Below are 11,587 nucleotides of genomic sequence, written 5' to 3'. Positions count from 1 at the left end.
TGGCTACAGCACCTCTAAAAAATTCCAGACATCAGACTGCCCAAAATTTCCTTCAATTTATTACAAGCCCCGTGTGAACGAAACGTGCGAAGGCCTAGACAGCGTTGAAAACAAAAAACTCGTCTAGAATTTCGTGGGAACAGGCCATAATAAGCATAAATTCAGAATATCGATAAGTAGAAAAACATAAATACAGTGGAGCGCCCTCCAACGGAAAGGTCCACTAAAATTTAGACGTAGAATTACGTCAACATCCTTCTTCTTTCGAACCGTATATGGTGTTTGCAGCTTTCCACTTCGACTCGGGGACAACAATGTTTCTGTCTCACGTATTTTTCGTTACATCCAACTCCGAAACGTCAGCTCCGATCGGATAGACTTAATTCTAGAAAGAAGTATTCTCTGTTGAACGGCACGTAACCCGACATGTCTACGAGGAGGACTACCCGAGTTATGAGCGCAGAACCAAGCGGGCATGATTTTGATACCCCAAAGAGCGCCCCTCATCATTTCCTACACAGCCGTGTATTAATACTCACATCCTTCCTCTTTCGAACAGTATACGGTTAACCATCTCAAGGTCAACGCTCAGAAACTGTCACAGAGAGTACCCTTACTTTGTCAGTTGAGGAGATAGACTTATTCCCGAAGATAGCTGAAAGTTGATTCGTATTATACAGCTTGACGATAAGTTAACTGTCACGTGAGGAAATGCTACATTTTGAACTGTACGTAATACGCATGTTAAATAAACGATTTCAAACAGTCGGCTGTTTTCGGAAGGAATTCATTAAACAGTTTTCAAGTAATCTATAATAATAATAATAATAATAATAATAATAATAATAATAATAATAATAATAATAATAATAATAATAATGTCTTAGAACACGTGTATAATTTTAATTATTTGGGATATGATGTTAAATATAGTATAAATAGAGAATGGAAAATAAATAGACCTAAATTCAGATTAATATGTGGTACTATTACAAGACACTTTAAATACAGTATGTGAGAAAAGAAAGGCAATTAAAATTTTACAAAGTTTTGAATGTCCCTGTACTCATATATGGATCAGAAATCTGGACTTGAACAAAACGCAGCTCAAAAGAATAGAAGCAACAGAGATGAGGTTCTTAAGACATATAATTAGAGTTATACTTTAATAGTAAAGCTCAGTGTTCGGTCATGTTTAACGCAAGTGAGGTAAGCAGTGACTATATGCTCAAGGTGTGAAAAGGAACGGAAGGTGAGTCCAAGTCTTTTGTGTATCATATAGCCTATGAAGGTACAGTCGGTTGACATAACTTACAATCCAAAAGGACAAAGGACAAAGAAACGTAGGAAGACCAAGAGCGAGATGGAGAGACTAGTTTTCTGCATGAGACCAGAACGAACATCTTACGTTCAATCTTGAAGAAGATTAATAATAATAATAATAATAATAATAATAATAATAATAATAATAATAATAATAATAATAATAAAACTTATTTTCTAATTATATACCAATGATTAAAAATAATAAACATAAAGCATGAAGAACCATATATGTTACGCAACACTTGGATTACCGAGTTTTTTTTTTTTTTTCAAGTTTTACTGACTGGGTACATTTTGGATCCGTTATTTTTAAGGCAAATTAAATGGATTTTTTTTATTCTTGTTTTTTTTTCAAATTTTATTTGAAGACAACAATGTTAACTTATTTGAACAATCTTTACATTTGACATACTAAATATATATTTTTAATCTTAATTATATTAATTTTTTCTTCAAAAAACCAAATGTTATTTGAAAACAACCAAGCTATTTTGAATAATTCTTGCACATTACACGGATGAGCCTTTCTGAGCGATCCTTGCAAACCCATTCTTTACACTGATTGCATTTCCAGTCTGTTTTCCTAGTTGGAACAGTAAGAAAATATTTAAAAATAATGATTATATTCAGCTGTTACTAAGTGAGTTTTATTTCAAATCCTTCAACAAAGTATGAGTTAAGTATATGTGAAAAACAAGTTGCTCAATATTACATTATATGTATACTCAGAAGAGCTTAAAGAACAAATATATAACCTGCTAAAATTTTATCTTCACAGCATCAATAAATATATAAATAAAATATTATATGACCTGAGTACATATTGTACCCAATTAGAAAACGAAGTAAACTACAATCCTACTTCATTATTGGGTAAATGATTTTAGGTATTTATCACTTTTATTTTATTTTATTTTTCAACTGTGAGATCGTAACAGGCCATATGGCCTAATACTTGAAGGGAAGAAGAAGACGATTTTATGCTTATATATTTAAAGAGGAAAGGAGCTGGCCACTCTACTCCATTATCTCCTGGCCTAGTTGCCTCATGAGTGGTGCCATCTTGATATCACTTGTGGGTTTCAGACCCGTCTTCGGAGAGTTGACTAAACAACAATATTTAACAAATTTCAATAAAAAGACTTATTATCAAATTACAATGAACTTGTGGACTATTAAAATACGTATTCTTGAAGTGTGTCTACAGTATATTAATATACTAACTATACAATAATTGTTAAATAACATGTTTCATAATGTTTTCTATGTTAATAAGTTACATAAAGTGTTACATGTTTTCAATCATTAAAAAAGGATACAATTGAAATATCTTAGGATTTTACAAAAAAGAAAAATTATAATATATTAGAGCATATTCAAATGCTTCAAATTTAACACGGGGCACAATATAGCCTACAGTAAGACAAATCAAGCATTACGCAATACCACTGACGCTAGACTTCTTAATTAAAAAATTCACCTCCCAAGTCCCTTGAAAAAATCTCTGTTGAGATTTACATTTATTTAATTAGTTTTGCTATATCTGTGAGCGTCATTTTACTGTCATCTTATTAGCTTTGAAGATTAAATAAAACACAAGAACTGACCGTTAAATCGTGACGATTGAAGAGAAAACGCAATTTCAGAGATTATCCATCTATTAGTTCAAACGTCACGATGAATGACATAATCTAGAAATACAGAACTGCTCCTGCATCTTGTTCTACGCCCACATTAAGGGAGGACTACAGCGAAAATGATTTTTTTTTTTTTTTAGATACAGCTTTCATTTTTGGTACACATATCCATCTTAGCAATCTAATGGAGTTATCAAAATTTGACTTTCATTATACACTTATTTTTACAGTTATAAAATTTTAAATGGGACAAATTTTCGAAATACAAATTTCGCTCAATCACTCTCATTATTTTTGTACAGCACCACTGCTATGTTAGAAAGAAAAATATGCTTTCATTTTTTTAAATAATTGCAGATTACAGAGAAAAATTAATTTTTAAAGTAACCAAAATATTGTGTTTAATTTTTTTTATTTATGCAATATGCATTTTTTCTTTTAAAAGTTGAAGAGTTAGAAAAAATGCATGCATAAAGTTAAGTGTGATATTTTTACCTTGTACGGAGGAGGGACTGCACTGCAGCCTGAGGCTTATTGTGCTTATCACTCCTATTCTGTGAATGACTGGATAGCCGAACGGCCGCGCTCTTGCACAAGTATAGCACGCCGCACCGTGAACTTAACTTGAGCTATTATATGGATGATGATGATGATATGTGAATTAATGATGAAATGAGTCCGAGGTCCAACGTAGTAAATTACCCAGTAATTTTGCTTCAATTGGTTGAGAGAAAATCCTGAAAAAAAAAACCCAACCACGTAACTTGTCCCTATTAGGATCTGAACCCGGACCCCTCGTTTTACGGCCAGACACGCTAACCGTTACTCCACAGCACAGCGGTGGACTTAAGTATGGTATAGTGAATATACAGGCAATTCAGATTCCTAGTTACAACATTTAGAAGCTTTGATGATTTGAAAGAAGAGAATTCCACAAAATATTACAGTGGAGAAAAACAAGTTTAAAGTTGACACTTCAAGAGCGCGGACCTTTACGGACCTTTAATTATGACGTCATTCGGAGGGTTATCAATTTATTGTCTAACGCACTTGAAACTTGCAGAGGAGTGTATTAGGAACGATTTACAGAAAAAAATAAAGTCATTTTTTTTTATCAAAAATGACATATTTTCTTTACAGGCTTCCCCTAAGAAAGGCAGAGACGAGGAAGTGTTTCGAGAAAGTGCTATTGAGACGCTTGGTACTATACAGAGTCTAAAAATGTTATTCCGAAATATATATAGCACAACGTAAATTGCTTTTGTTTAAAGCATAGTTAGCACTTATGATATCATGGGAACACTGCTAGCATTATAGGTATTTCGGAGAAACGAATCATTACCTGTTTCACATATACCTCGACTGCCTCCGAGGTCTGTTGGTCAGCATGCTGGCTTCCAGATCTGGAGGTCCCGGGTTCGATTCTCCGTGAATTTTTCTTGAAAAAGAAAAAGTGCCTGGGTATCTAGAGTCTGGAAATTTGTATGAATGTGTGTGATTGTGAGTATGCCGGGTTAATATTAATTAGCCAATCATAAAAATATAAAAATACAATATATCAGAAAGTTGCTGTGCAGTACGCTGAACGCACCCTGAACGCAAGTTTCAGCGTCACAGTGTTGACAAGTAACTCCATCTGTTAGTACAACCATAAAGCACTAATAGATGTTACAGAGTTAACAACAACGAAAAAAAAAAAAAAAAAGACATATACACCATGCTTGATTTTGAATAGGAACTTCCGGCACTTGTTTCTCCCTATCCATGAGGTCATCATCACGGAGCGAATTTAATTCTAAAGGCATAGATAAACGAAGTAGGCCATGTCTGTTGTTGACATTGGTCCTTTTGTTTTGTCAATTGTCTCTTCAATTGGTCAGTGACAGGTTTATTTTTTGGTGCTCGGAGTTCTTTACCAAAATTTACATATAATTTTTTAAAACAATTATCTATATCATCTTTTTAAATTCAAAAAATCATCTCGCCAATTCTTAACGATTCCCTGCAGATTATACAGTTTCATTTATACCACTCAGAAGGCCTTAATTAAGGATATGCTAATTTTAAATAAAATCTTTTATTTATAAGTATAATTTTATAGTCATCCTCTAAGATTTTATTTTATAATTGATAATCAATAGTGCTTAATTATTACATTTTATTTTTATAACAATATTTAATTAATTTTATTTATTTGCTATTAATTTCCGGATCCTCGTGGTCATCCTTAATTAAGGCCGGACGAGTTATTTCTCTCTCTCTCTCTTGCAGCCGCGTATTAAAAACTATAAATAAATATCATCTTCATTTAAAAATTTCAAATGTTTCTTAAGGGCAAAATAAATGTTGCGACAGAGCATTTGGCTTCTATTCTTGAAACTTACTTCCCCACAGGAATTGAAGTTGAGGTTTTGTCAGAGTCACCTCAACGTACCAAGCCGGAGCATTGGTACGTTTGGCAACACTGAGAGGAGGCAAGGTCGGAGGCGAAATAGAGCACGAAGTTCGACATTATAGTGGTTTGGTTTCGTTGTTACGTGTACATTTTCGACATTAATTTATACAAAAATAAGTGAATATGATTAAGATTCAGAGTATGGATGAACGTAATTTATTACGTAATCCAAAATGTATTTTATTTGAGTTTCAGAATACCTTTAGTACTTACACATAAAGACTGTGCCACTTAACATAACTTAAAGAAATTAAAAGCGTGCGTGTTTTTTATTGATGGTAGAAGGATAGAAATAAATGTCAAGTGTTCGCGTAGTCTTCCGCGGCTGGTGTACATGGTCTGTGGATAAACTTCGGGGCTTATACCGCGTTGTCTTATAGTCCTTATCCAACTGCTCTTGGGATGACCACAAAACAGCGGTCGAAACGTCAGCCACCAACACCAAGACAAGCGATATAAGCCCCGAAATTTATCCACAGGTCAGAAAGAAATGTTACTTGATCAAAAATAAATAATTCAGTAATGCAATAACGACGTACCTACTTTCGCATTACCATATTCCAATCAATCAACCAATGAGTGGCTAGTAAATTGACAATGTTTTGCCGCTTTGTGGTGTTTCATCTCTGATTAAAAGATGTAGGATATCATAATATACATTTTAATCTCATGCGATTATCGGTCGTGCTTTTCTATAAATATTTCAGATGCCTAGATAGCCAGTGTTGGTTTGAACCTGGCCAGTTACCATAAAAATACTGTTCTCCTGAATTATTTGTTATAAACCTTTTCAAATATAATTTTAAATAAATATAACTATAGAAAACAAGTTAATAATTTAAACTGTACCAAAAAAAAAAAAACAAATTTATAACACAGGAAACTACTGAAATATAATGAAGTATGAAGATGTAAATACAGTTAGGCCAAGTATAAAGATCTAAGAAAAAGTGCAGAAACATACCTTTTACACAATGTTTACAAAACACGTCGTTATCTATTAAGTATGTGCCAATTAGCGTAAACTCAGTGAACTTTAAATCCTGTAAATACGACGTGAAAAGAATTATGTTTATAACTAATTACAAAAAATAATAAACAAACCTTGAAAACATACAGAGTGAGTGTGTGCATCTACAAATTATAGATGGTTTTAACATATAGCAGGCATTCCGAGTCTTCAACAAAACTGCAACATTCATGGAAACACAAAATAGACCTAGGTTTTTGCAATGAACTTGCAAATCAACTGAGTAACTTTATTGATACATATAGCAGGCGAGATCCAACAACTTGGTTAGAACAACATTTCTGCTAGATCACAAACCAAAAGTAAGACTATAAAATGTAGTTTATGAAATATTTTAATATCTGCAAGAATTGTCAATCACTCTGTCATCATTAACCGTAAACATTGCCAAAGACTGCATTAACTTTCATTAACGTAGGCTAATTCTTAGGCAAATAAAAATAATCCTAGTCATTCTTTTTAGTCGTTATTTAATAACGTTTTGTATGTCCACACTACTGTGGTTAAAATGTGCTACCGTGAAACGAGCGAGCCTGGGTTCAAATCCTGGATGGGGGGTTCCCCCCCCCCGTTGGAAAGTTATCCCTCTCTCATAAATTCATATTAACATCTCTGTCAGGGATAACTTCTATCCCCTCACAAAATATAACAAGTTTTAAAACGAGTATACTTTATAAAGCACAGTATAAAGTAAGCAAAGAAAATAATATTGATGTATTATCATCACCGACAAGCTGACAACAATCAATAAGTTAGGAATTACACATCTTATCTTAAGACTACTCATGAATATAATTATTATTATATTCAAGATGCAAGACAAGCAACTCAATGCGACCAGGCGTTGAGCCATATCGAATGAGGATAATAATAATTGTATATATGATATTCTGTTTCTATTCTATTTCCTCATCAGAAATCTTAATTCGCACCCTGCCCCTCAATAAGCTGAAGCAGAATTGCTGGGTAACTTTCGGCGTTGGACTTCGGAATTATTTCGCTACCTTAAATTCAACTTTCAATAGTTCAGGTACCGTGATTTGCAAACAAAACCCTCAAGAGACAGAGGGGAATTCATCGCGGACAGACTATGTGTGGCTACATCGACAAATGACAGCAAGTAATGAATCACAATACCTACAGTAACGCGATCTTGAAAACAATATAGGATGCAGTAGGATGTAGTTACGCATACAGATGGTATGGCTCTGAGGAGGCTGCAGAATTCTCAGGTAGACGAAGGAACAGTCTTCGGGCCCACTTTTTTAAGAGAGACAAAAAAACGTTTTATCAAGTTCTATGTTGTTTAGCGTTGATGGAATTCATGACAGCGAGATGGTACTTTGCGAGAGGATTCGCCATGGAATTACCTGACATTCGCCTTACATTTGGAGAAAACCTCGAAGAAAGAAGCAATCAAGATATCAGTCCGAGAGGGAATCGAACTCAGTCCAGCGTAATTCTGTATGAGCAGACATATGTGTCTGTCGCCTAAGCTACATAGGTTCCTATATGAGTTTGGAAACCATTTCAAACTGGTATAATACTGTCAACAAAAACAGATATTCAACAAAGTTATCTTAATAAAGCGAACTTCAATTATCTTTTGCTGGATAGATACACACTATTTTCTACTGCCCGTTCCAGAAATCCAATCCCGGACGCAAAAGAATTCAAAACTTCATTACGATTAATATCGATTTCTCAGTTTTTCTCACAAACGAAACGTGGTAGTTACGCAGTTTTGAGTTTCTGGATCAGGGACGTCGCTAGGGGGGTGCGAAAGGGTGCGCAAGCACCCCATAAAAATCGGAGCACCCCTTTCCGCACCCCAAAGGTCATTTTGAAGTCCTGATTTGAGCAAATTATTTTAAAAAAATACTAGGCATAAGTTATTTTGAAGAAAAAAACAAACATATTCCTGTAAGAGTGTAAAACAATTTTCATTAAACGTGAAAAATAAAAACTAGCCATTATTCAAACTGTACATAACATTTGACACGTAATTACAGCATTGTCATAAGGAGAAACTTGAGTCAGAAGATGATTACTATGCGGATGACTTTCAGCCAATTCTTGATAAAATTTTAAACGAATTGGAACATGGATTTTCTGAACATAGCTCAATAATTAAAGGCATGAAGTGTTTGCAACCCGGATCTAAGAATTTTCTTGGATGTGAAAAAACTATGTCCCTTGGTGCATCGTTATCAATGTAATGAACAGTGTGGAAGCCGAAGTGAAACTAATCCCTAAAACAATGGAATGTTATGAGAATGAACATGGTGTCACTACTGACAACATTTCAAAATTTGTTAATTTTCTTCAGGAGTATAAATTGGCATTTCACGAAATTCACAAAATTTCCATAGTTTCTATCGTAACACCAGTATCTAGTGCGGGATGTGAACGTGCATTTTTGTGTTTACGTTGCATTAAAACTCTCTTGCGGAACAGAACGGACCATGAATGTCTCAGGTATCTCGCAGTCCTTGCCGTAGAGCAGGATCTCGTAAAGGCGCTGGATATTGAGGATCTAATCGACAAATTTGATGCTGCCCTTGGTAATCGACGTATAGCTTTATATTAGGAAACTCAACACACATTCCCAGGTAAGTAGTAATAGTAGTAATCATCATCATCATCATCATCATCATCATCATCGTCATCATCATCCTTGCATGTATTGGGCCTAGTGGCCCGTTACGGTCTCTTGCCAACGCTTGAACGATCTGCCCAAGGATCTCTTGCCCACAGGATGGTAATTTAAAATTTGGCATGGAATTCTAGAACGAGGCATTCTGATGACATGTGATCTCCAGTTTTGTCTGTATTTCTGTAGGTATTCCGTAATCAGTTCAATCTGCAGTTCTTCCATAATGTCAAAATAGTAGTAGTAGTAGTAGTAGTAGTAGTAGTAGTAGTAGTAGTAGTAGTAGTAGTAGTAGTAGTAATAATAATACTAATAATAATAATAATACATAGTAATGATAATAAACAGATGTATAGTATGCGCGCAACTGCATGAGAGAACATTTTGGATTTTTTATGTACCACATTTTTACAGCACGCACCCCATTTTTACAACTCGCACCCCATCCGCATCCCCTTTTCTCTGATCCTGGCGGGCGACGTCACTGTTCTGGATACCTACAGATGAAGTAAATCTCAAATAGAAAGGCCTAATGAAGATGAATGTGAGCAAAAGGAAATTGATATAAATTGTAATTTAACTAAAAAATATAAATATTGGCTTGAATGAAAAACAAGCTTTTTACTATTTGTTGGGATCAGTTTTGTTAAAAAAAAACAAGTTAAGTCATATAGTACTTGTGAAAACTGTTTTTCATCTCTAATAACTAATAACAGAGATCAATCTTTAATGTTATTAGCACATTAGTGACTCTCAAGTCGTACAAGGAAATGTCACTTGTATATCCTTGTACGAGTAAATCTATGTTTGATATAGGCCTAATCCGAAATGCAGAAAAAAATTTCAGAAACAAAAGTGAAAAGTTGATAGAAAAGGAGTTGACACTAAGAACTTCGAAGTCTTTATTCATTAACACTTCAACTCATACGTTTCCAACTTGTCATATTATTTTTGAAAAAGTCTTATCACTTATTTTAGGACTAGAATGTATGTACTGTTAAGAAAATTGTCTGTTACAGCAACAATCTGCTAAATGTGTCAGTCGAAGTGTTGGTATGAAAATTGCTGATTTTATCCCTATTTTTATCTATTTATTTAGCTAGCAAAGTGAGTACAAATTCAATTTATAAAACAAAAATATTTCTAGCCACTACCGTAAGAGCCAGGCTCGTGTACGGTGTGATCTTAGTCAATAATATAACATGAAATTTACAAAGACAGTTTACTAAATACAGTAATTAACTTAATTCAAACCGATAAATAATACACAAGAGCAAAAAAAAAAAAAAAAAAAAAAACAAACAAACAAAAGAAGAAGAAGAAGAAGGAAGAGAAAAAAAAGAGAAAAACACATTTAATATATACTGATAAAGACAATAAAAACTTAAATATAGATAGTCGACAAAACTAGGCATAACGTAAACAATAAAGTGTTATCTCTAATGAGTCATTTCACCATGACAATGTTTATTAATCCATATCTCCTGTATTCAATAAACCACAACAACATGTATGATATCGCCTGCAATGACCTTCGTTCTAGCATTACTGCTACGTTTCTCTCCCGAGGAAGGAGTAAATATGGCCGCCACCGCCGACAATGCAGTACTCACCAATATACACTGACTCTGTATTCCAAGATCCATGCACGCTGCTTACAATTTTCTTGATATGCTTGTGTTTGAATGAGAGAGAGAGATTGAGAAATAGAGAACGAGAGAGCCTCTTCCTAGATAATTCAAACAAAATCATATTCTCTTTGCTTGCCTTAGAGGAAAACACTGAGTGGCCACACCGGCATTTCCGCCTGTTTCAAAGGATGTGGCAAAGTAATACATAAGTCAATACAGATTCATGGTACGAATAAGTTGGAGACAATGAAGATACGCGCATGTTTGATCACACTGTTCATCGCTGGTGTTGCAGCGTTCGAATGTGTAAGTAAATCTGGATCTCATATAGTGATGACGCGACGGCAGGGTATGTAATTATTATTATGGAGAGCATTTGGGTGGACAAGGAAATCAATTTCTCTGCTTCACACAATTGAAATTCTTATGGGAGTACCAAAGTTTGGGTAGTCATTTGGTATATAGGCCTAATTCTTCTCTGTAGCTGTGCTGAGTGGGCTAAGTCATTGATCTTGCAAATAAGGCAAATATTATGTTAATGGTATAAATAAATACGTGAATGAGATGTGGTTAATTAGGAAATATATCTCGGAGGGATCTTGCATACTAAATCATTGCTTGGATTTTGACAATATTTAGCATCTTCGAGCCAATCTAGTCATAAAGATGCAATTAAATTTAATATTATGATGATCTCGGTAAAACAATTTTGGTTCTTTACTTGAAGATGTCCCGCGCCGTGGTCTAAGGCATCCTGCCTGGGACTCGCGTTACGGAATGCACGCTGGTTCAAGTCCTCATGGGAGTTGAAATTTTCTCATGAAATTTCGGCCAGTGTATAGGACCGGTGCCCAC

The 11,587-nt window shown here is 34.5% G+C and overlaps 1 protein-coding gene across 3 annotated transcripts in view; it reads left to right on the top strand.

The window, feature by feature from the left end:
* The first annotated feature begins 10,894 nt into the window (after nucleotides 1-10,894).
* Nucleotides 10,895-11,587, top strand: part of LOC138710051 (uncharacterized) — a 45,390-nt gene continuing 44,697 nt past the window's right edge. For 2 of the 3 annotated variants that reach the window (XM_069840701.1, XM_069840700.1), the window contains exon 1: nucleotides 10,895-11,038. In XM_069840701.1, the coding sequence (XP_069696802.1) occupies nucleotides 10,979-11,038 (60 nt within the window). In that variant the 5' untranslated portion in view covers nucleotides 10,895-10,978. The remainder of the gene's footprint in view (nucleotides 11,039-11,587) is intronic. The other variant, XM_069840699.1, reaches the window with a different exon arrangement.

This window comes from Periplaneta americana, chromosome 12 (genome assembly GCF_040183065.1).
Source record: "Periplaneta americana isolate PAMFEO1 chromosome 12, P.americana_PAMFEO1_priV1, whole genome shotgun sequence".
Taxonomy (NCBI): Eukaryota; Metazoa; Arthropoda; class Insecta; order Blattodea; family Blattidae; genus Periplaneta; species Periplaneta americana.
This window is presented reverse-complemented; position numbering and strand designations above follow the sequence as displayed.